General features: G+C 46.1%; 3 protein-coding genes across 3 annotated transcripts; all 3 read left to right on the top strand.

The window, feature by feature from the left end:
• Positions 1 to 5,211: 5,211 nt before the first annotated feature.
• LOC123167533 (U4/U6.U5 tri-snRNP-associated protein 2) lies at positions 5,212 to 10,219 on the top strand. Its single transcript, XM_044585369.1, has 8 exons — positions 5,212 to 5,743; positions 7,116 to 7,360; positions 7,453 to 7,537; positions 7,915 to 8,271; positions 8,350 to 8,550; positions 9,301 to 9,472; positions 9,564 to 9,735; positions 9,820 to 10,219. Exons 1-8 carry the CDS (start codon positions 5,402 to 5,404, stop codon positions 9,911 to 9,913), a joined length of 1,668 nt encoding a protein of 555 aa, XP_044441304.1. The 5' UTR covers positions 5,212 to 5,401; the 3' UTR covers positions 9,914 to 10,219.
• Positions 10,220 to 10,905: 686 nt separating this feature from the next.
• On the top strand, positions 10,906 to 12,875 carry LOC123167530 (pentatricopeptide repeat-containing protein At2g44880-like). The gene has a single exon (XM_044585367.1). It carries the CDS (start codon positions 11,003 to 11,005, stop codon positions 12,821 to 12,823), a length of 1,821 nt encoding a protein of 606 aa, XP_044441302.1. The 5' UTR covers positions 10,906 to 11,002; the 3' UTR covers positions 12,824 to 12,875.
• Positions 12,876 to 13,612: 737 nt separating this feature from the next.
• On the top strand, positions 13,613 to 16,184 carry LOC123167532 (haloacid dehalogenase-like hydrolase domain-containing protein Sgpp). The gene is made up of 5 exons (XM_044585368.1): positions 13,613 to 13,856; positions 14,864 to 14,972; positions 15,055 to 15,209; positions 15,376 to 15,637; positions 15,733 to 16,184. Exons 1-5 carry the CDS (start codon positions 13,828 to 13,830, stop codon positions 15,925 to 15,927), a joined length of 750 nt encoding a protein of 249 aa, XP_044441303.1. The 5' UTR covers positions 13,613 to 13,827; the 3' UTR covers positions 15,928 to 16,184.
• The last annotated feature ends 6,336 nt before the right edge of the window (positions 16,185 to 22,520 follow it).

Genomic DNA, 22,520 nt, shown 5'->3' with positions numbered 1-22,520 from the left:
CTGAGAGATAATGAGGGTGGGATTACACTTCTGCAATCCCACTATGTTGAGAAGGTGTTGAGTCGTTTTGGATATTCGTACTGCACACCATCTCAAACACCATATGATCCTAGCGTGTTGATTCGAAAGTCCAAAGGCACGGCTATAGATCAATTGAGATACTCTCAAATCATTGGTTCACTGATGTACCTAGCGAGCGCAACGAGGCCTGACATCGCGTTTGCTGTGAGCAAACTGAGCCGGTTTGTTTCCAAACCGGGTGATGTACATTGGCATGCTGTTGAAAGAGTTATGCGCTATCTGAAGGGTACTATGAACTATGGACTTCACTATACCGGATACCCGTCGGTACTTGAAGGGTATAGTGATGTGAATTGGATCTCTGATGCTGATGAGATGAAGGCCACAACTGGGTATATGTTTACTCTTGGAGGTGGCGCTGTTTCCTGGAAGTCTTGCAAGCAAACGATCTTAACGAGATCGACAATGGAAGCAGAATTAACAACATTAGACACATCTGGTGTCGAAGCAGGATGGCTTCGAGATCTTTTGATGGACTTGCCAGTGGTTGATAAACCGGTTCCGGCTATCCTCATGAACTGTGACAATCAGACCGTCATCACTAAGGTGAAGAGTTCAAAGGACAAATGAAGTCCAACAAACACATAAGAATGAGATTAAAAGCTGTCAGAAAATTAAGAAACTCCGGAGTGATAGCGTTGGAATATGTCCAAACGGCTAAGAATCTGGCAGATCCCTTTACAAAAGGGCTATCCCGTGTGGTGATAGTTAATGCATCGAGGGAGATGGGTATGAGACCCACATGAGTTGCCATGGTAGTAACCCAACCTATGTGATCGGAGATCCCGTGAAGTAGGACCTGGGAAAACAAGCTAGTGGTTAACTGAGGAGAGTATTTTAACTAACCCACTCCGTTGGAGATGCACAACTCTCGGTAACTGTATGGCAAGTTGATGCTACCTCTTGAGCACTGCGTTGGTTTTCCCTTGAAGAGGAAAGGGTGATGCAGCAAAGTAGCGTAAGTATTTCCCTCAGTTTTTGAGAACCAAGGTATCAATCCAGTAGGAGTCTACGCGCGAGTCCCTCGCACCTACACAAAACAAATAAATCCTCGCAACTAACGCGATAAGGGGTTGTCAATCCCTACACGGTCACTTACGAGAGTGAGATCTGATAGATATGATAGGATAATATTTTTGGTATTTTTATGATAAAGATGCAAAGTAAAATAAAAGCAAAGTAAAAAGCAACGGAAATAACTAAGTGTTGGAAGATTAATATGATGAAGATAGACCCGGGGGCCATAGGTTTCACTAGTGGCTTCTCTCAAGAGCATAAGTATTTTACGGTGGGTGAACAAATTACTGTTGAGCAATTGACAGAATTGAGCATAGTTATGAGAATATCTAGGTATGATCATGTATATAGGCATCACGTCCAAGACAAGTAGACCGACTCCTGCCTGCATCTACTACTATTACTCCACACATCGACCGCTATTCAGCATGCATCTAGAGTATTAAGTTCATAAGAACAGAGTAACGCCTTAAGCAAGATGACATGATGTAGAGAGATAAATTCATGCAATATGATAAAAAACCCATCTTGTTATCCTCGATGGCAACAATACAATACGTGCCTTGCAGTCCCTGCTGTCACTGGGAAAGGTCACCGCAAGATTGAACCCAAAGCTAAGCACTTCTCCCATTGCAAGAAAAACCAATCTAGTAGGCCAAACCAAACTGATAATTCGAAGAGACTTGCAAAGATAATCAATCATACATAAAAGAATTCAGAGAAGATTCAAATATTGTTCGTAGATAAACTTGATCATAAACCCACAATTCATCGGTCTCAACAAACACACCGTAAAAGAAGATTACATCGAATAGATCTCCACAAGAGAGGGGAAGAACATTGTATTGAGATTCAAAAAGAGAGAAGAAGCCATCTAGCTAATAACTATGGACCCGAAGGTCTGAGGTAAACTACTCACACATCATCGGAGAGGCTATGGTGTTGATGTAGAAGCCCTCCGTGATCGATGCCCCCTCCGGTGGAGCTCCGGAACAGGCCCCAAGATGGGATCTCGTGGGTACAGAAGGTTACGGCGGTGGAATTAGGTTTTTGGCTCCGTTTTTGATCGTTTGGGGGTACGTAGGTATATATAGGAGGAAGGAGTACGTCGGTGGAGCAACAGGGGGCCCACGAGGGTGGAGGGCGCGCCTGGGGGGGGGGTAGGCGCACCCCCCTACCTCGTGGCCTCCTCTTTTGTTTCTTGACGTAGGGTCCAAGTCCTCTAGATCATGTTCGCTCCGAAAATCACGTTCCCGAAGGTTTCATTCCGTTTGGACTCCGTTTGATATTCTTTTTCTGCGAAACTCTGAAATAGGAAAAAACAGCAATTCTGGGCTGGGCCTCCGGTTAATAGGTTAGTCCCAAAAATAATATAAAAGTGAATAAAAAAGCCCAATAATGTCCAAAACAGAAGATAATATAGCATGGAGCAATCAAAAATTATAGATACGTTGGAGACGTATCAGTTGACTTTTGTCTTAATGTGTTCCAAGGCTTGTAAAAGCAAGATGCTATCCTACAGAGCGATCTTTGGAGGAACACACCTATATGAGCCTGACTACTGGTCATAGTCTATGAGATTAGGGTGATCTTTAGTAAGTTCATGAACAGGCCAGGAGTGACCAATATGCTCCACCCGAGGGGTCAGCCTTCGGCAGCCTAATACTGGTAAGACACTTGGTGAAACTCCTTCACGCCAAATTGACAATTCAAGGCCTAGTCCATTGTTCAGTTGTGGAGGAGTGTAGCTATTTGTTCTAGGTGGATGTTCAACCTTAACGGGTCTCCACTGAAAATACTGGTATATCAAAATAGAGTTTGGAACAGAGGACAACGCCATGGGCCTTTGGGATCTGGTGGGGGATTGCTGAATATTAGTTGGGCTACAGGCCCACTTAACAATTTCAGAAAATCCCTAAGGGCCCATGCTGTCAATTGAGTGGTGGGAAGTTTAGTCCCACATGGCTAGTTGAGAGAGATGTACACCAACTTATAAGGTGAGCTCTTCTCCCACTAGTATGAGTTGGTGTGAAGGAAGGAGAGGTGTTCCACACGCGCGCTCCTCCTCCTCCCCTGCCCGCCTCGCCACGCCACGCCTCGCCTCGCCTCGTCACGATGCGACGCGACGCGACAGCGCGCGCGCCATGGGTTGCGGGAATGAGCCGAGCCGATGCAATGTTTTGCCGGTCAAATTGGAGAGTCCATTACAGACACAAAATGAATGTGAGGCGTTATATTCATTGCGGAAATGAAAACGTCTGTAATTAAACGCGTTTTTATGGAGATGAAACGTCTGTAATTAAATGGTTTTATTGCTGGACCGTTACCCTACCCGACTGGCTATATATATGAGGCATCGCAGCTCAGCCACACACACTTCACACCTCCACTGCTCCCTGGTCGTTCTTTTCACTGCTGCTGCCCTCGGTGATCCCATCCCGTCTACCGCGTACACGGTTGACGGGAGAGCAGACCTCCAAAACCCCGCTTCTCCAGATCCTGTACGGGAGAGAGGCGATTAGGTTTTTGGGGAGCGTCTCCTACGCGACTGCTCGCCTCGATTCAACTACTTCATCTACGTTGACTACTTCTGCGTCACCTTCGTCTTCACCATGAGCACTGACACCGATCGTGCAGCTGCCGAGAAGGCCGCTGCGGACAAGAGGATCGCAGACGAGGCCGACGCCTCTGCTGCTGCTATGGCCGACTGGCTTACTGGAGGGTATAACACATTTACACCGCTCCTGTTTACTTTCATGTGTGCAGTACTAGTGGTTTGCATAGATATTTCTACTATCTGCCTAGTACGTGCGTACATCATCAAAATTCAGTATGTCATTAGCATTGCCTATGTCATATTCATGATTTATTATTGGATTAAATTAATCGAACAATTGTTTAATTTCTCAACATTGTTTCAGGTTTGAACATGAAGAAATCAATTATATCTATACGACGTTCAAATTGAAAAGGAGCTTGTATGTACAAACATAAGAGAAATATAAGAGAGAATTAATATAAGGTAAGAAGCATTAAGGAATCAGACATAGTAGTACACTCCAAACACTAGTAGAAAAACGGCCTAATGTGAAGCACATTAGTACCGGTTTGTAACAAAACCGGCACTAATGTGTCCATTAGTGCCGGTTCGAACGGCTAGGCGGGCGGAGCTAATTAGTACCGGTTCGTTGCGAACCTTTAGTACCGGTTCGTGGCATGAACCGGTACTAAAGAGGAACTATTTAATATTGTTTTTATTTTGATTGGGTTGTAAGACTATTTCGAGTGTGGAACTATTTGATTATGAACTATTTGCTATGTTTGCTTTTAGTTCAAAGAATGTATAAAGGGCCTCCACCGGACAAGATGCGTCCGCGTGTTGGGCGCACGGCTGGCGCATCCAGAAAAAATAGGCGAACACCGCCCCATTGCCATCCCTAAACGGATGAAATCCGGAGAAAACGAACGTCCGTTTGAGGTCGTGCGTTGGAGTTGCCCTGAGAGGCCGTGTCCGCTCTGGGCCGGCTTCAATGTGGAGCTGCCGCTCTACAGCGACATGAATGCGGGCAGCTGGCATCAGGAGAACGCGCATGGGCGAGGGAGGAGGGTTTTGGGTGGGCCAGGGTGGTCTAAAGCGGGCGTGGCTGCTGTCTGGACGCTAGTAAAACACTCCTAGTTTGTCTCCGATTTGTGAGAGAAAGTGCGTCCGGACCATCGAGTGAAGCGATACAGGCACGCCTTGGATGTCACAACACGTCCGGATCGCGCGATCCGAACGCTTGCGAGCGGTTTGAGGGTGGCATTGGAGACGCCCCAACTGACTAGGAAATGTTGATCACTTGCATTCAATTCAGGTATACGATGCTATTTGTATAACGCAAACAGGCTGAATAATGTTTTTTAATATTTATATTCTTAAACAGTTATAAACTGAGTGTTCGTACAACTGCCGAACAAAAATGCTAGTATTTGTACGTATATTTCCTAATGATTGAAAACGAGCTGAAAAAAATGTTTGTTTTGGCTTCTGCTTTGGATGGCTGCTGTCCGTTGGATGGCGTTTGAGTGGCTGATGCATAGCCTCAAGGTGTCACCTGATCTCTGTCCCCCTTCCCCTGCCCTAGCCGCCAACCTCTCTCTCTCGATCTCTCGAGTCGCGACCTCTCTGCCGCCGCTCGCTGCCCCCGCCTCCGGTCTACCTCGCCGCCGCCGCCGCCGCCGCCGTCCCCCCTTCCTCCTACACCTGCCCTCCTCTCTCTCCTCTCTCTCCTCCCTCCCTTCTCCTTCCTCCCGGCGTCCGGGGATGGGCGCGGACGAGGAGGGGCAGTCCCCCGCGCGGAAGCGCGAGCGCGAGGAGGAGTCCGCGGCCGCCGACGAGGGGGGCGCCGCCGCCGCCGCCGAGAAGCGCCCGCGCGCGGGGGACGAGTCGGAGGGCGCCTCGCTGCTGGGGCTCGCCAACTACGCGGACGAGGAGGAGGAGGAGCGCGGGGCCCCGAGGGGGCACGCGAACGGCCGGCCCCGCGAGGAGGAGGAGGAGGAAGACGATGAGGGTGAGGAGGAGGACGAGAGGAGGGCTCCGGAGAGGCGGCCCAGGCAGGTCGAGCTGCGCCGGGACTGCCCCTACCTCGACACCGTCAACCGACAGGTATGGAATCCTTTGGCAGTGCCATTTTTACATGTTGATTCGGTTGCAGTTGCCCACGGTTTGATTGTGATAAGGTTGGTCTGAGCCTGCTGGTTCTGTGCACAGCCCTAGAAGCACCTGAGATCTGTCAAACGTGCTCACGGTAGTTTAGGTATTATTAGTCGCTGACATGGTGTGACTCTATCCAGCTGAAGTACATGTAGAAATGTAGAGCTGTAGCTTGGCACTTGGTATTCATTTCGTTAGTACCTTCGCAGTGAATTCTAGCAGCGAAGCCTCTTCATTTCGAGCAGTGATGTAGCCCGTATTGGTAAACTAGTTCTTTGTGTGTGCTAGTACCTCACGATGTCATCCTTGTATATGCACAGAAGAAATTATTCATCCCTGCTATTGTCACTGATTCCTAATCCAGTACAACAAACCTACTATGTTCTTGTTGAAAATAAGTGTCAAACATTGTAGTGCTGACACCACAAGTACCTAGCACTTCTAAATGTGTCTATTTCCTTTGGTCCCCTAGGTTGAATCTGTAGGCTACAAAAACTTTGAATCGGTCTGTGGGAAACCGGGCATAGTAGGTTGGTAAATATAGAACATGCAGAGATGTAGAACTGGAGCTTGGTACTTAGCCATTTAATTTGTAGGTAGTTGGTATTACCCACACAGTGAATTCTAGTTCATTTGTCATATGGTGTAGCTTATTAGCAGCTGATGCTCTTCATTTCAAGCAATAATGCAGTAGCCTACTTTGTACACTGATGATTTGTATGTGCTAAGTTTTCAACCCCCGCAACCCCACTGTGGTCACTTGCATCCTAATCCAGCACATCAAACCTCTGAAAGGCTCTTATGTTTTCTTCATTACAAAATATTGCAGGGCTGACTTCACAAATACCCTGTTTTACTAAAATTGGTCATTCTCTTTTATTCTATAACAGTTTTGGTTTAACCTGTGAGCTAAAAAAAACTGTGAACAGCAGGGCTTACTTCACAAGTACTTTTATTTGTGTGTAAATTTTGCTATCTCCTTTGATTCCCTAGGAGGCTAGGTTTAAACTTTGTAACTACAAAAACCTTGAATAATTGTGTGCACACCTTTTTGGTGAATATTGCTATGCTTCCTACAAACTCCTGACAGATTGCTAACCCTGTCCTACACAGATTCTCTTTTGTAACGCATCCCCAGCATTAGATGATGCTTTGTGCAGACTTAATTACATTAAACCACATCCATGCTCTAGTGCTCTATTCTCTGTTCATATATGCTATATTCTCTTTTTGGGAGGTGGAGGGGGCAAACTTTATAGTTAAGCAAGCCATTCTGCACTCTCATGGTTATCGATGCCTGATTGTACTTTGTCCTGCTTCGTAGGTCCTTGATTTTGACTTTGAGAAGTTCTGCTCAATCTCCTTATCGAATTTGAATGTGTATGCGTGCCTAGTTTGTGGAAAGTATTACCAAGGAAGAGGCTTGAAATCGCATGCGTATACCCACAGTCTTGAGGCAGGCCACCATGTCTTCATTAACCTTCAAACTGAGAAAGTTTACTGTCTTCCTGATGGATATGAGATAAATGATCCATCACTAGAAGATATTCGACATGTTCTCAATCCAAGGTGATCATTCGTTGTTTCTGACGTTATCTATTGTCGCCTTTGTTGACTCCAGTAATCAGTTCCGCGTTTTATTGATTGGTATGGTTTGGCAGGTTTGCAAGAGAGCAGGTTAAAATTCTTGACAAGAACAAGCAATGGTCAAGAGCTCTGGATGGCTCCAATTATTTACCTGGAATGGTATGTATCTATCAAACTCTCTAAAGGCTTGTTTTCTCTCATTCTGCTGTGTTGTGCTGTGGAATCCTTCCAGTTAAGGGAATATTTACCCATTCTAGCAAAATAGCGTTTTTAGTATTTTTTATGAAATAGCAAATAGAAGCACTTGTTTGAAGAAGCCGTAACAATGCCAATGAAGCCCAGAGATACTGTGGACTTGAATGGTTTAGTCGAGCTCTCCTTTTTTGCGATCTGATTCTACATCACTACCACCGTGTGACTTAAGGACTGGTTTAGATTGTCTTTATTTGCTTGATTGTAGATGGAAACCTGCAAGCATTTAGGCTCTTGTGATTTGAGAGCTAAATTATTAATCACTTTTCTGATTAAATCTGCAGGTTGGTCTTAACAACATTAAGGAGACTGACTTTGTGAACGTCACAATACAATCACTGATGAGGATTACCCCTTTGAGAAATTTCTTTCTCATACCTGAAAATTATCAGCATAGCAAATCCCCACTGGTTCATCGGTTTGGAGAACTAACTCGCAAGATTTGGCATGCTAGGAACTTCAAGGGCCAAGTTAGTCCACATGAGTTTCTTCAAGCAGTTATGAAGGCTAGTGAGAAGAAGTTTCAGATTGGTGTACAATCTGACCCAGTGGAATTTATGTCATGGCTCTTGAACACACTGCATGCAAAACTAAGAAGTTCAAAGAAGAAAAATAGAAGCATCATATATGATTGCTTTCAGGTTAGCTTTAGAATCAATTGTGTAATTGATAGAACTTGTGGTAGCTTATCTGTTACAATTGATACTTGTTTTTGGCAGGGAGAACTTGAAGTTGTGAAGGAAATTCACAGGAAGCATTTAGTGGATGATGAGCAGAATGGCGAGGCAGGTTCACAGGTTGAAACAACAAGTGACGGTATGGTCACTCAAACATCTCGGGTCCCATTCTTGATGCTCGGTCTTGACCTGCCACCACCACCACTTTTCAAAGATGCCATGGAGAAAAATATTATTCCACAGGTTTGTTTACCCAGTCATCTCTGCTTTTTGCTGGAATTGCAGGACATGTGTCAAGTTTTTAGACTGGCATTTATATTTTGGAAATTTCCCTGGTTATGATGTAAGAACCAACTGACTCTGAGTCTTTGACTAATTCAGTTAGCTAGAGCATTGGTACACGAGAGACTTGATTCCCTATGGTCCAGCTGCTAGACCTGTGGTCTTGTTTCTCAAGTTTATGATCCCTTAACTTATAAGACTAGTTTATCTTGTTCAAGCCTTGCTGTTTCGAGCATCAAACTGTAACTGGCTGTGGGCCTATTTTCTACTTAGGATATTGGTTACACTCGCAGACAGAGTAATACAGAATAGTCCTACAATTTTATCGATCTTTTTCCATCTTGTCATTTTCTCTTGCATGTATTAGCAAGTCTTTGGATTTGTTTGTATCTCACCATTTTGTGATCTGTTTGGAGGTATGATGTTTCTTGGAGTCTCTTTTGCATGTACATCTATGTTCGAGAGGTCTCGACCAAATTTTCTTGATGGATAAATTAAACCAGTGAGATGAATTATCGTCCCCATGACTGTTTGCCTCAACAGTGTGAATCTGGGTTCACACTGACTGGAGGAATACATGGTGCACACTCACTGAAGGGATATGTTTTAACATGCCGCATGAAACCTTGACATTGCTTATTACATGGAAGATTTATGTTTTAGTTCTTGGTAATTGGTGTACTCTAATTCAGAAGCTTGCACGGTGCTCAGGTACCACTGTTCAATATACTGAAGAAGTTCGATGGTGAGACAGTTACCGAGGTGGTACGGCCATCTATTGCCCGAATGAGGTATCGAGTCATCAGGCTTCCAAAGTATATGATCCTTCACATGCGACGGTTTACAAAAAACAACTTCTTTGTAGAGAAGAACCCTACACTAGGTAAAATTTTCTGTTTTCTTCATTGAACATGATACAGACGCCCCCCTGGTCACTCAACAATCCTAAGGGCATTTTGTGTTTCATGCAACAGTGAATTTTCCTGTGAAGAACTTGGAATTGAAGGATTACATCCCATTGCCTAAGCCAAAAGAGAGTGAGAAGCTGCGCTCAAAGTACGACCTCATAGCCAACATCGTACACGACGGCAAGCCAGGTGAAGGATGCTACAGAGTATTCGTGCAGCGGAAATCAGAGGAGGCGTGGTACGTGTTCTCCTTCATCTCATTCGTAGCATGAATATTTGGGAGGGACCCCGGCATATCATTCACGAATCCTTCTTGTCTCAGGTATGAGATGCAGGATCTCCATGTCACCGAGACCCTTCCGCAGATGGTCGCTCTCTCTGAAGCCTACATGCAGATATACGAGCAGCACGAGTGAGCGACGGGGGACGACGGATTGGGGTCATCATGTAGATTTCAGTGCCCCTGTTTTTTTGGCGCTCGACACAGATGATGGTTTACAAGCTAATTTATATGCCTGAGGCAAATTTTTGAGGGCTTGAGTGTTGTATGTCCGAATTTAATTCCTTGAGAAGTAGAAGAATCTGAGGAACTCGGATGCACTGTTAGTTTCTTGACGCCGCCATGGAGAGATTCCAGGAGCCAGCAGCTGTAAGATGTAAAAAACGTACCCGCACTCTTCGAGAGCTCGTTGAATTCTCCGAGCATTGGTTTTTACCAGGAATGCGCTGTTCCATCATGCATATTTGTTATGAATCCGTATGTTGCTACCAAGCAGGAGTGATAGTGGACTTGTTCCCAAGGGTTTCAAGGAATGGGGCAAATGAAAAATGAAGGAGTTTTCATTTGATCCCATTTTTAAAGGAAAAATGTGGGAATTCCAACATTCACTTGGACATTTTTTCTTTCAAATTTCTATGCACGATGAACAAGGCTAATATCCTTATCAACATAATGACATTCTAACTATATATTTTTATGTGTTTTAACTTTATTGGTAAAGGATGCAGCGGTACGAGCCTATAGAACAGATCCTGTTCAAGTAAGGTCGTTATGTGTTTTGACTTTGATTTGATCATATGTATTAGAATTCACGTTCTTTTCCAATTCCCGTGGACCAAAGCATCCAAATTGACAGAATTTCTATATTTACTATGTTTTGTACATACGTTCCTCTATTATTTCTGCACTTTTAGAATCCTGCGAACCAAAGGAGCCCTAAAATTCCAACATCAATTTGATGATTATTTTTTTGCTTGAATTCAACGTGAGGATGTTCAAATTCTGACATGAATTCGATGAAAATCTCGCACTGCCATGTGGCTGGCCTTCTCTTGTATTCCTCCAATTATACATTTTGTCCACTATGTTTACGTACTTTTTTCTCAGTAAAAACCCGCCTTCGCCTCCCGTTCACGTAAGAGAGAAGAATACGCCTCCTCAGCGTCAACTGCCCGCCAAGGTAACGAGACGGGCGGAGCCCCATTTGCGCCACCGCCCGCCCACAATGCCGTGCTCGCCAGGGCCCCGCCGCCGCCCGCCGGCGGCGGTGCCAATCAGCGCCGTCCTGCTCCGGCAGCTTCGGATCGCGGCCGGCCAGGGCTCCCCGCGCCGCCTCCTCCTGCGGTCCCTGGCGCTGGTCCTCACCTCCAACCTCTCCTCCACCCACGCCGCCGTTTCCTCCCGCCTCCTCAACTCGCTCCTCCCTCACCTCCCCGCCGGCCGCCTCCACCTCCTCCGCCTCCTGCCCTTCGACCACCTCACCCTCCTCCTCCTCTCCTCCTCCTCCGGCCCCACGCGACCCGCCGTGTCCGCGCTCCACGCGCTCGCCGTCCGCTCCGGCCACCTGCCCGCCGACCTCCGGCTCGCCAACTCGCTCCTGGCGCGCTACCTCGCGCTCGGCTCCCACGCCTCCGCGCGCCGCCTCTTCGCCGACATCCCGCGCCCCGACGCCGTCACCTGGAACACGCTCCTCCGCGCCTGCCTCCGCTCCGGCCTCCTCCCCTCCGCCCGCCAGCTGTTCGACCAAATGCCGCAGCGGGACCTCGTTTCCTACAACTCCATGCTGTCCGGCCACGCCGCGGCCGGGGACATGGCCGGCGCGCAACAGCTGTTCGATCAGATGCCCGAGAGGGACGTGGTCAGCTGGAACTCGATGCTTGGTGGATATACCCGCCTCGGAGACATGGAGGAAGCCAGGAGGATGTTCGACGCGATGCCGGAGAGGGACGTCGTGTCGTGGAACTCGATGCTGGACGGGTACGCGCAGGCCGGGGACGTCAAGATGGCGAGGGCCATGTTCGACGGCATGCCGAGGAGGAGCGCCGTGTCCTGGAACGTCGTCCTGGCGCTGTACGCGCGGGTGAAGGACTGGCGGGAGTGCCTGAGGCTGTTTGACGCGATGATGGCGGTGGGGGCCGCCGTGCCGAACGAGAAGACCTTCGTGAGCGTCCTGACGGCCTGCGGCAGCCTGGGCGACCTCGAGAGGGGGAAGTGGGTGCACGGCCTGGTCCGACAGAGGTGGGAGAGGATCGTGCCGGACGTCCTCCTGCTCACGGCGCTGCTGACGATGTACGCCAAGTGCGGGGTGATGGAGACGGCGAGGGAGATCTTCGACTCGATGGGCGAAAGGAGCGTCCCGTCGTGGAACTCGATGATCATCGGCCACGGGCTGCACGGGCAGAGCGAGAAGGCGCTCGAGCTATTCCTGGAGATGGAGAGGAGCGGGCCCAGGCCAAACGAGACGACCTTCGTCTGCGTCCTGAGCTCCTGCGCCCACGGCGGGCTGGTGCTCGAGGGCTGGTGGTGCTTTGACAGGATGGTCAGGCTCTACGGCATGGAGCCCAAGGCAGAGCACTTTGGCTGCATGATGGACCTCCTCGGCCGCGCCGGGCTGCCCACAGGCTCGGAGAACCTCGTCCAGAATTTACAAGGCAAGGCGTCCCCGGCGTTGTGGGGCGCCATGGTCTCGGCCTCTCGGGCGCAGAACGGCTCCAGGCTCGGGGAGTTTGTGGGGAAGAAGCTGATCGAGATGAAGCCGGCGGAGGTCGGCCCGTACGTGCTGCTCTCGAACATCTACGCGGCGGAAGGGAGGTGGGACGACGTCGAGAAGGTGAGGGAGATGATGAAGCGGGACGGGGCTGAGAAGGACGTGGGGCTGAGCCTTGTGGGATCGAGCGAACCGGTGACCCGTCTTGGTACTGAAGACGGCGCGGTGGTGATGTCGATGCTGGGCGAGATGGGCGCGCACCTGAAGAAGCCGGCGACCGAACCCCAGGAGCCCAAGTGCAGGGAGGGAAGGGATGCCACGAGGACCTGTTGTGCGTGACAGCAGCAACGCAGAGCATGTTGCAGGATTACTACGCCTCGCCGTTGATCATCACGGAGCATCAGATTTCCTGCTGGTGCGTGTGGTCCTCTGTCGTCATGCCAGCCAGGGCCAGCATTGCAGCAGCAGCAGCAAAGCAAGACGAGGGGTAGCCTACTGCTGGGTGCTGGCTGATGAGCAAGCGATGGAATAAGGCAGAAAACACGTTTGGACTTTGGAGGTGGGCCAATGAATGGTCGATGGAGAAGGTGCCCGGCTGGCTGCTCAACTGATCTGGCCGGCGATGTGATGTTGCTCTGCTCTGCTCAACTGACCTGGCCGGCGATGTGATGTGAGTCTGTGACAAGTGAAGATGGTGACGATGATTGCGTCAGTCAGCTGACCGTGGTGTCGGCAAGGCAGGGAGAGGCGAGAGCGACGGGCGTCTGCTGCAAGAACGTGGACGGGCATTCGGATCTGTGGAAAGAAAGACGAGGGGAAAAGGAACATGACAAGTGCTATGAGCATATTCGATCTCCTGGCAACCATATGCGTCCAGCGTTTTCACGAGCAACTGAAATCTCTTCCAACAGGAAAAAATGTTTCATGCCTAACATTTTTTTTTGGTCTCCAAGTAACAGTAGAATTGTTGCAACCATAATTTCGACTGTTTTCTGTCTTGTACCATTATTATGTAATCATGTGGGCCCGACCTGGCAGCGAGGCGGCGCCTTGGCCCCACTTGCAGGTTGCCAAGGGAAAAAAAGAGGAGGAGCAGCCGAAGACGAGGCCAGGCAGGCAGCAGTCCAGGAAATCAGGGATCTATCGGATCCACCGCCGTCCGTCCGTCCGTGCGTCCTATAAGACGAGCCACCGCCCCTCGCCCAGATTCCCAAATTCCTCCATCGACCTGCCTGCCTGCCTTCCGCGAGAGTCCTCCACTCCACAACAACCATCGAGAAGGAGCGCGCGCGCGCGCACGCACGGAGGCGGCCGCGATCTCTCGCCCACCCACCACTCGCGCCATGGCTTCCACCAATGGCGGCTTTGTCAGGTACGTGCTCGCTTCCTCCACCACCACCCCAACCCGATCTCCTTTTCCTGCTTCCTACTAATTCTCTTCCGACGATACGTCGGTGCTCGCGTGCGTGCACCAGATTAGAAAAATAGCCCACCCGCCGCGGCAGAAGATCAACTAATCCCCGCCGGCGCGCAGCTGATTGTCCCCGTTCCTCCCCGGCCGCGCCGGCCCAAACCAAGCCCGCTGACGGAATCGGATTCCGGCCATGGTTTCCTCGACCCGTTTTTCTTATTCTTATTCTTCTTCTTCTTTCCCTTCTTTGGCAAGAAAATATCTGTTCATCCTGCTGAAGTTACAATCTTTTCTGTCTTCCACGACAGATCCATCTCAACCAGTTCTCCGGAGACTCTGTTATTATTCAGAAAAACTTCTTTTATGGTCTATACATATGTGTAGTTTAGTTATTTGTAACAGCCTGCTCTGCTCATACATGTCAAGGTAGGTAGCTAGGATGATACTTTTGGGAGGCATAGCTAAAATTGTGAAGCAACCAAATGCCTGTCAGCCATACCCAAACCGAACAAGAAAGACATGAAGTAGATTGAAGTTCTCCGTCTTGTTTATTTTCGCGGAACAATACCGCTATTTGATTAGTGACCCGCTCTTGATAAATGTCTTTCGATGCGCCCGTGGTAAATGCCTGTCTGGCTGCATGAGTGCTCTTGTCAATTCTCCATGCGCAGCTACTTTGAAATATCTGCGGTTTGGGTATCGGCACTTGCCAGTCGACATCGTTCAGATACTTAGCCGTCCAATTTTTCTTGTTCTGGTTTTAGGAAAACGCAGGCAGACCTAGACATCCATGGCTCCGACGTATATGTAAAAGCAGAGACAATGACCCTGTTTACCTGTATTTTCTGGATTTTCAGTGCTGGGTTGCTTAAATATCATTCATTGAAGTCAATCATTTGCACTTCATACATCTTCAGTAGCTACGAAGACTGACTGCTGAACTCTTATCTGCTTTCCATACTTTGTAGTCCTCTTGCAGCGACCGTTCCAGTTGAGGCGGTTCTATTTGACATTGATGGTACCTTGTGTGACTCGGATCCTCTTCATCACATCGCTTTCCAAGAATTGCTTCTTGCGGTAAGAAGCTTTACGATGCATGATATTTATTATTCTTTATTAGTTTCGTGAACAAGCTGACTGGGCTAATGGATGTAAACAGATTGGGTACAACAATGGTGTGCCGATTGACGATGAGTTCTTCATAAACAACATCGCTGGAAGAAGCGATGCTGAAGCTGCCCAGAATTTGTTCCCAGACTGGCCCCTCGAAAAGGGGCTGAAATTCCTAGAAGACAAAGACGTCAAATACAGAAGGTACACCAAGTGGGAACTACTTCTTGGTTATATGATTTTTTTTAATGAGCAATTGGTTTTATGTAAGGTTGTCGATGGTTCTGTTATTTCTTAATTGGCTTTTCTCACTGTTAATGTTTTTCTCTTATTTTAAAAAATTCTCTTGAGAACCACTTGTTTGTTACAGTTTGGCGATGGAGCGCCTAGAGCCTGTAAAGGGCCTCCACAAGCTGGTTCAGTGGGTGAAAGATCACGGCTACAAGCGTGCCGCAGTAACCAATGCCCCAAGGATCAATGCAGAGCTCATGATCAAACTTCTTGGTCTATCAGACTTCTTCCAGGCCGTGATAGTTGGAGGTGAATGCGAGAAGCCAAAGCCCGCGCCCTTCCCGTACCTGAAGGCCCTCAAGGAGCTCGAAGTGTCCGCAGCACACACCTTCATCTTCGAGGTACGCATACCCTTGCATATGTACCCATTGAACTTGCTGTCTAGAATCTGATTGGATTTACAGATACATGATACCAATATATGCTTTGAATGCAGGATTCCGCTTCAGGGACACGCGCAGGTGTTGCCGCGGGAATGCCCGTCGTCGCTGTCTCGACGAGGAACCCGGAGAAGTCCCTACAGGAAGCCGGGGCCGCATTGATCATCAGTGACTATGAAGACCAGAAGCTGTGGAACGCGCTCGAGGAGATCAACAGAGAGGAAGCGAAGCTAAAGAATGGTGGGGCGTGAGACGATGATGGTGATGAACAGTTGATTGACCACTGCAAATTTACCCATTCTTATTATTTATAAGGGAATCTACGCCCTGAAGTTATTATGGTAGGACAGAGCTCATCTAGGTATTTTGAGCTATTAGCTTGCTATATGTGTTTCTCTTTGTTGTCTAGTAGAGAATCAAATAAAATACTTTAGTGCCCATGACATGAGATTTGTTCTGTTGATGGGACCTATGAAAATGGCATATCTGCCAGGCTCATTGCCTACCAGCTCTGAATTTTGACTGTTGACCACTCTGTTTGATTGAGCTTCTCTTTATATTAATCTGAAAACAATATGGTAATGATGGACATCGCAACGTCGACTGCTCCTTTAAACAGAAGTCATGGTAGCACAGAGCCTCTCCTTGTGATTCAAGGGATTCTATGTCCTGAAGTTCTGGTTTCACAGAGGTCATCCAAGCATTTCGAGCTTTTAGTTTTGTATATACGTGTTTCTTAGAAACAGATAGAATATCTTTAGAGCCCATGCCAACAGATTGCTGTGTTGATGGGACATATGGAAATTGCAAATCTGTTACCATCTCCGAATTCTGACTTTTTAATCTTCAGAGCATTATTTTTGATTGAACTTCTCTTTATTATAATATAATTTGAAAACAGTATATGGCGATGGTAAACATTGGAATGGGAACCGCTCCTTTCAGGAAGCAAGTGACAAAAGTTAGAACCAGTCAGATGATGTATGGCATGACATGAGATGGATTGCCCCAAAACCTCACCAACTAACCAAGCCACACCGACCAACTTCTCCTTACCAATTTCAACAACCATGGCGCATCAGGGCTAAAATGGATGTGGATCCCACCTATCAGGCAGCTCACTGACGAAGAAACATCTCGAAGCTACAAAGACCGGTGTCTACTTCGTCCTACTTGGAAGGGACTACCTGAGCTACACCAACCAGAAAACGCTAACGCTACCACCTGTGGACTCCCTTTTTTAGAGAAAAGACATCAGCCGGGCCGAGATGGGCCTCGAGCCTAGCTCAATTTTGAATTAACAAAGCCATCAACCGGCTAGGATTACAGGGCATACGGAACCAAAGATAGGAAATATGACACGACAAGATACATATGCGCTCGAAAGCAGCAAACAAAGCCTCAAGTGCTACAAGCTATAAGGAATAAATCAAAGAAGCACACAACTGAAGACAACAAGGCCCTCCTCCGAGAACGAAGCACGAGGGAACTAGGACCATTCGGCACAGAGGAGAAGAAATGACATGCATCAACGAGTGTGGTCACCAACAGCTACGGATGCCTGCACATCGTCCTCATCTGGCTTGATAGGCGCCACATCATCGGAAGATGGAGCTGTTCCACTAGAACAAGAATGGTTTCCACCGGAGGATGGCCACATAGAGAGGATCCACGCACTCCCGATGAGCCGCCAAAGCTTCCCTCAATCAGAATTGCCCACGGCCCGGTTGTAGAGGAGGGATAACATCAAGCTTGGACAAAGAGAACACACCACAGTAGCCGCCAAACGCACCCCAACCTGGCACACCATCCAAACAGCTCCAAAAGGCGATGCTTTCAAGAAGGAGAACGAAATCGAGAGCTCTGCCACCGCCCACCGAGGTTAGGGTGTTCACTCGGGAGGCTAGAGAATGGTGGGTGGAGGGAGGCAGACCCGACAAACGCCTCCAAGGAGGAAGAACAACGCCCTCGGGCGCAGCCGTCGTCGCATCCAACCATGGATTTCTCCTGGTCTGTCTCCATATCACCATCCGACCCACATTACTGAGGTCGAAGATCGAAGAAGAAGATCACGACCCAGATCCAGAGGGGGGATCACACCGAGTCGAGGAAGGAAAGGGGCGGCAAGATCTGGAGCCGCCGACCGCCTGGCTCGCGCCAGGTCCATGCCCATCGGAGCCCCGCCGTCTACACGGCCAGGGATACCACCACCACCTCCGCGCCACCGCTCGCCGCCAGCCGGTGGCGCCCCTCCGACAGAGGCCGCCGCCTCAAACCCCGCGTCCCTGCGAGAGAGCCGAGCGGTAGATACCCTGCCACCAACTTCCTCGACGGCGCCCCGGGATTGCCCGACAGCAGGCTTAGGTGGCTGCGAGAGGGAGGAGCAAGATGAGGAGGGGGCTCTGTGACGAACTAGGGTTTCACCCCCCGAGTCGCCCGGAGGGGGTGGCGCGTGGGTGGAAGAGGGGTGAGAGCCCCCTGAGTTTCCCCTGTGGACACCCTTGTATATTCTAGATTTTTCTTTTAGTTTGTTTGGTTGAGAATTTTCTATTAGTTAAGGGAAAGTAACGTTATTATATTCTATAAACCTTTATTAAAATATTTTCCAGACGTGTGCATTTAGAAGCCTCTACGAAGATACTTGAATATATTAAATAGGAACAACAACATATAAAGACCACAAAAGAATATGTATTTAAGTAGCACAAATTGTTGTGTGGATGGAAATTATTTTTGTGATTTCTTATTCTTTATTTAGGTTTAGAAGGAATCGGATTGAACAAATGTCCAAACTAAAAATAGATGAACAAACAATACATTGTTCACAACAAATTCTAGTTCAATATATCATTGTTGGTTTGTGATTATAGATGTTTGAGTTATAAACCATAAAATTTGATAGTATTAGTATCAATGCAATTGTGTATTCAGTATTACTAGATAAAATAATAAAACATATATTCAATGATATATATTAAAATTAATTTAAAATTTGATAATAGAAAATGTAAAGAACTAAAAATGTTTGGTATAAATGGATGACAATTAAATGTATCATGTTACTTTTGGAGATTGAGGCTTGTCTTCGTTTGGTTTAATATTACCTTAAGTTGTATTAGACAGAACACATATTGGTTTCCCCAAGCAAAGATCTCATCCACCTTTGTCACTGTGCAAAATAAGCTCTATTTATGACTTGACTACTTAATTAAAGCACTAGGATGTTGTTATTATATGTGATCGGGTTGGTATAATAAATTAGCCAATGTACAGCTAGATGTTTTTTGTGTGTCGTAAATAATATTACGACTTAGTGGATTTGATGTTGATTTTGAAAAAAAGACACATGTGCCGCTAATTAGCATTATTCGATTTAGCTCAGTACTTAATCAGTAGTAAACTTTCATGGTTGACTTTGTTACTAAAAGCAAAACAATGTAATCTTAATTGTATATTAACTTACAAGTATTTGTTCAGTTAAGAATCAATCATGTTCAGTCAAGTATCAATCATGTAGACTTTGATGTCTCTAGCTTGCTTTCTGGGTTGGCACATGCAAAACTTTTAAATATGAGGAGGTCCTTGTATACTTTGATCAATATATAGTGATGACATCTATCCATATATGACAGGACCACCTTTTTCTTTGAACTTAATATCTTGATTGTTTATCTTCTTACACCTTTGTGTAAGCTATGCGACTGACATATTGACTAAGCTGCTACTCGGGAATATATGACAATAGAAAATGTATGAGTCGCTCCAATCACCATTATATCTTGCAAGCTACAATTTCCATCAATACCATTGGGTTCATGGATTGTTTACATATACCCAGTGAAACCATTTCTCATCGTATTTTGCAAGAAAAGAAAATAACCGCTTGCTACACGCAAAAGGTCATCAAATATTGGGTGAAGTGTGATGTTGAACGAAAGAACGAAGAAAAGAAGATCCTCAAGCAATGAAAATCTTTCGTGGTGGTGCTAATAATGCAGGATTCAACTTTTATGTAACCTTGGCTAGATTGTGATCATTTGATGTTGTTGTGAACCTTTGCTATGTTGCAAAGATTGAAATTTTTACAGAGTCTCGTGTTGAATTTCTTATTTTGATATATTCTTGAAGGCCCCCTTTCCATACCTGAAGGCCCTCAAGGAGCTCCAAGTGTCCGCAGCACACACCTTCATCTTCGAGGTACGCATACCCTTGCATATGTATCCATTGAACTCGTCGTCTAAAATCTGATTGGATTTACAGATACATCATACCAATATATGCTTTGAATGCAGGATTCCGCTTGAGGGATGCGCGCAGGTGTTGCCGCAGGAATGCCCGTCGTCGCCGTCTTGATGAGGAACCCGGAGAAGTCCCTACAGGAAGCTGGGGCCGCATTGATTGTCAGTGACTATGAAGACCGAAAACTGTGGAACGCGCTCGAGGAAATTGATAAGGAGGAAGCAAAGCAAAGCTAAAGACTGGTGGAGCCTGAAAAAGATGATCATGATGAACAATTGATTAGACCACTGCAAATTTACCCATTCTTATGATTCAAGGGATTCTACATCCTGAAGTTATTATGGTATAGGACAAAGCTCATCTAGGTATTTTGAGCTATTAGTTTGGTATATGTTTCTTTTGGTTCCCTAGTAGAGAATCAAATAAAAAAGTTTAGTGCCCAACACATGAGATTTGTTCGATTGATGGGACCTATGAAAATGGCATATCTGTCTGGCTCATTGCCTACCAGCTCTGAATTTTGACTGTTGACCACTCTGTTTGATTGAGCTTCTCTTTATTAATCTGAAAACAATATGTTAATGATGGACGTCGCAATGGGGCAGCTGCTTTAAACAGAAGTTATGGTAGCACAAAGCCTCTCTTTTTGATTTGACGTTGATGGGAGCTCATCCAGGCATTTCGAGCTTTTAGTTTGGTATATACGTGTTTCTTAGAAACAAATAAAATATCTTTAGAGCCCATGCCATAAGATTGCTGTGTTGATGGGACATATGGAAATTGCAAATCTGTTACCATCTCTGAATTCTGACTTGTTAATCTTTAGATCATTATTTTTTATTCAACTTCTCTTTTATTAATCTGAAAACAGTATACGTGGATGATGGACATCACAATGGGAACCGCTTCTTTCAGAAAGCAAGTGACAAAAGCTAGAACCGGTCAGATGATGTGTTGCGCCAAAAACCTCACCAAGCCGCACCGACCAACTTCTCCTTAGCAATTTGAACATCTCATGGCACATCAGGGCCAACATGGATGTGGATCCCACCTATCAGCCAACTCGCCGGCGGGAAAACATCTTGAAGCTACAAAGACTGGCGTCCTCATCGCCGTACTTGGCAGGGGCTACCTGAGCTAGAACGACGAGAAAACACCGACAAACCACCTGTGGACACCCTTGTATATTCTAGATTTTTCTACTTATTAGTTTTTCTAGTTAAGAATTTTCTACTCCCTCTGTAAACTAATATAAGAGCGTTTAGATCACTATTTTAGTATTCTAAACGCTCTTATATTAGTTTACGGAGGGAGTATTAGTTAAGAGAAAGCAACATTATTATATTCTATAAACCTTTATTAAATATTTTCTTGATGTGTGCATTATAGAAGCCTCTACCAAACTACCTGAATATATTAAATAGGAACAACAACGTATAAAGACACCAGAATATATTTAAGTAGCACAAATTATCTATGGATGGAAATGATTTTTTTAATATTTTATGCTTTGTTTAGGTTTAGAAGGAATTTGATTTAACAAATGTCCAAACTAAAAATAGATGAACAAACAATACTTTTTACACAACAAATTATAGTTACAATATATCATTGTTGTGTTTATGATTATACATGTCTGAGTTGTAAAAGATAATTTGATATTATTAGTATCAATTCAATTGTGTATTCAGTATTATTAGACAAAATAATAAAATATATACTCAACGTTATATATTAATTGATTTTTTTTAAATATCATGATAGTGAAATATAAAAAATTAAAAATGTTTAGTATAAATGGATGAAGTTGATAACCCAATAAAATATAAATATAACGAGAGACAATACTTGCAAATTTGCCCTCGGTGGCAAAAGAAACAGTCAGGATTGGTTCCACTTGCTTATTTGCCCCATGTTGCATCTCTGCCTGCAGCGGGTGGAGCACGCTGTAAGAATATCGCCTATGGTTCCATTTGTTCAGTGGGTGCCAAAAAAAGATAAAAAAAAATAACATACCTCTTGTTTTTTAAATTGAATCAAAATTTCAACAAAAAAGCTAATAAAATAAAATATAAATATTTTTAAAAATGTACTGGCCCATAAACAATATAGAAAACAACGTAAAAATGTTTATAGATAAAAGAATTACCATGAATTTTTTTGGGTGCCCAAAAAAGTTATAAAAGACTTCCAGTTGCGACCTATCTTTGAAAAAAAAAGTTGCAATTATGACTACCACTTAGTGCCGGTTCTTTTCCATCTTATTCCAGCTTATTGTCAAAATAAGCCAAAAGCTCAAAAGAACTCGATTTGGAAAAGCTAGCTCAAGTTATTTCCACCCCTCTTCCCATTCACAATGAAAAATGGCTAGCGGGGAGGAGCTTCCCGCAGCTTCTGACTTAACCTCAAAGGGGTATAGCTATGTGGCCTTATTGTTTGCTCAGTTTACAATAGAAATGCCACTGCCAGGTCCCAGTTTAGCTTCTGCAAAAAAAAACCGAACATGCGCTCGTTCGGTCGTTCACATCCCGCATCGAGCTCTCGCAAAACAGAGACGCCACCGCCGCTAGGGTTCCCAGCTAGCCGCCAGCACCGGTGCCCTGCT

The sequence above is a fragment of the Triticum aestivum genome, chromosome 7D, assembly GCF_018294505.1.
Source record: "Triticum aestivum cultivar Chinese Spring chromosome 7D, IWGSC CS RefSeq v2.1, whole genome shotgun sequence".
Classification (NCBI taxonomy): Eukaryota; Viridiplantae; Streptophyta; class Magnoliopsida; order Poales; family Poaceae; genus Triticum; species Triticum aestivum.
Note: the sequence above shows the minus strand (reverse complement) of the source record. Positions and strands in the feature narration are given on the sequence as shown.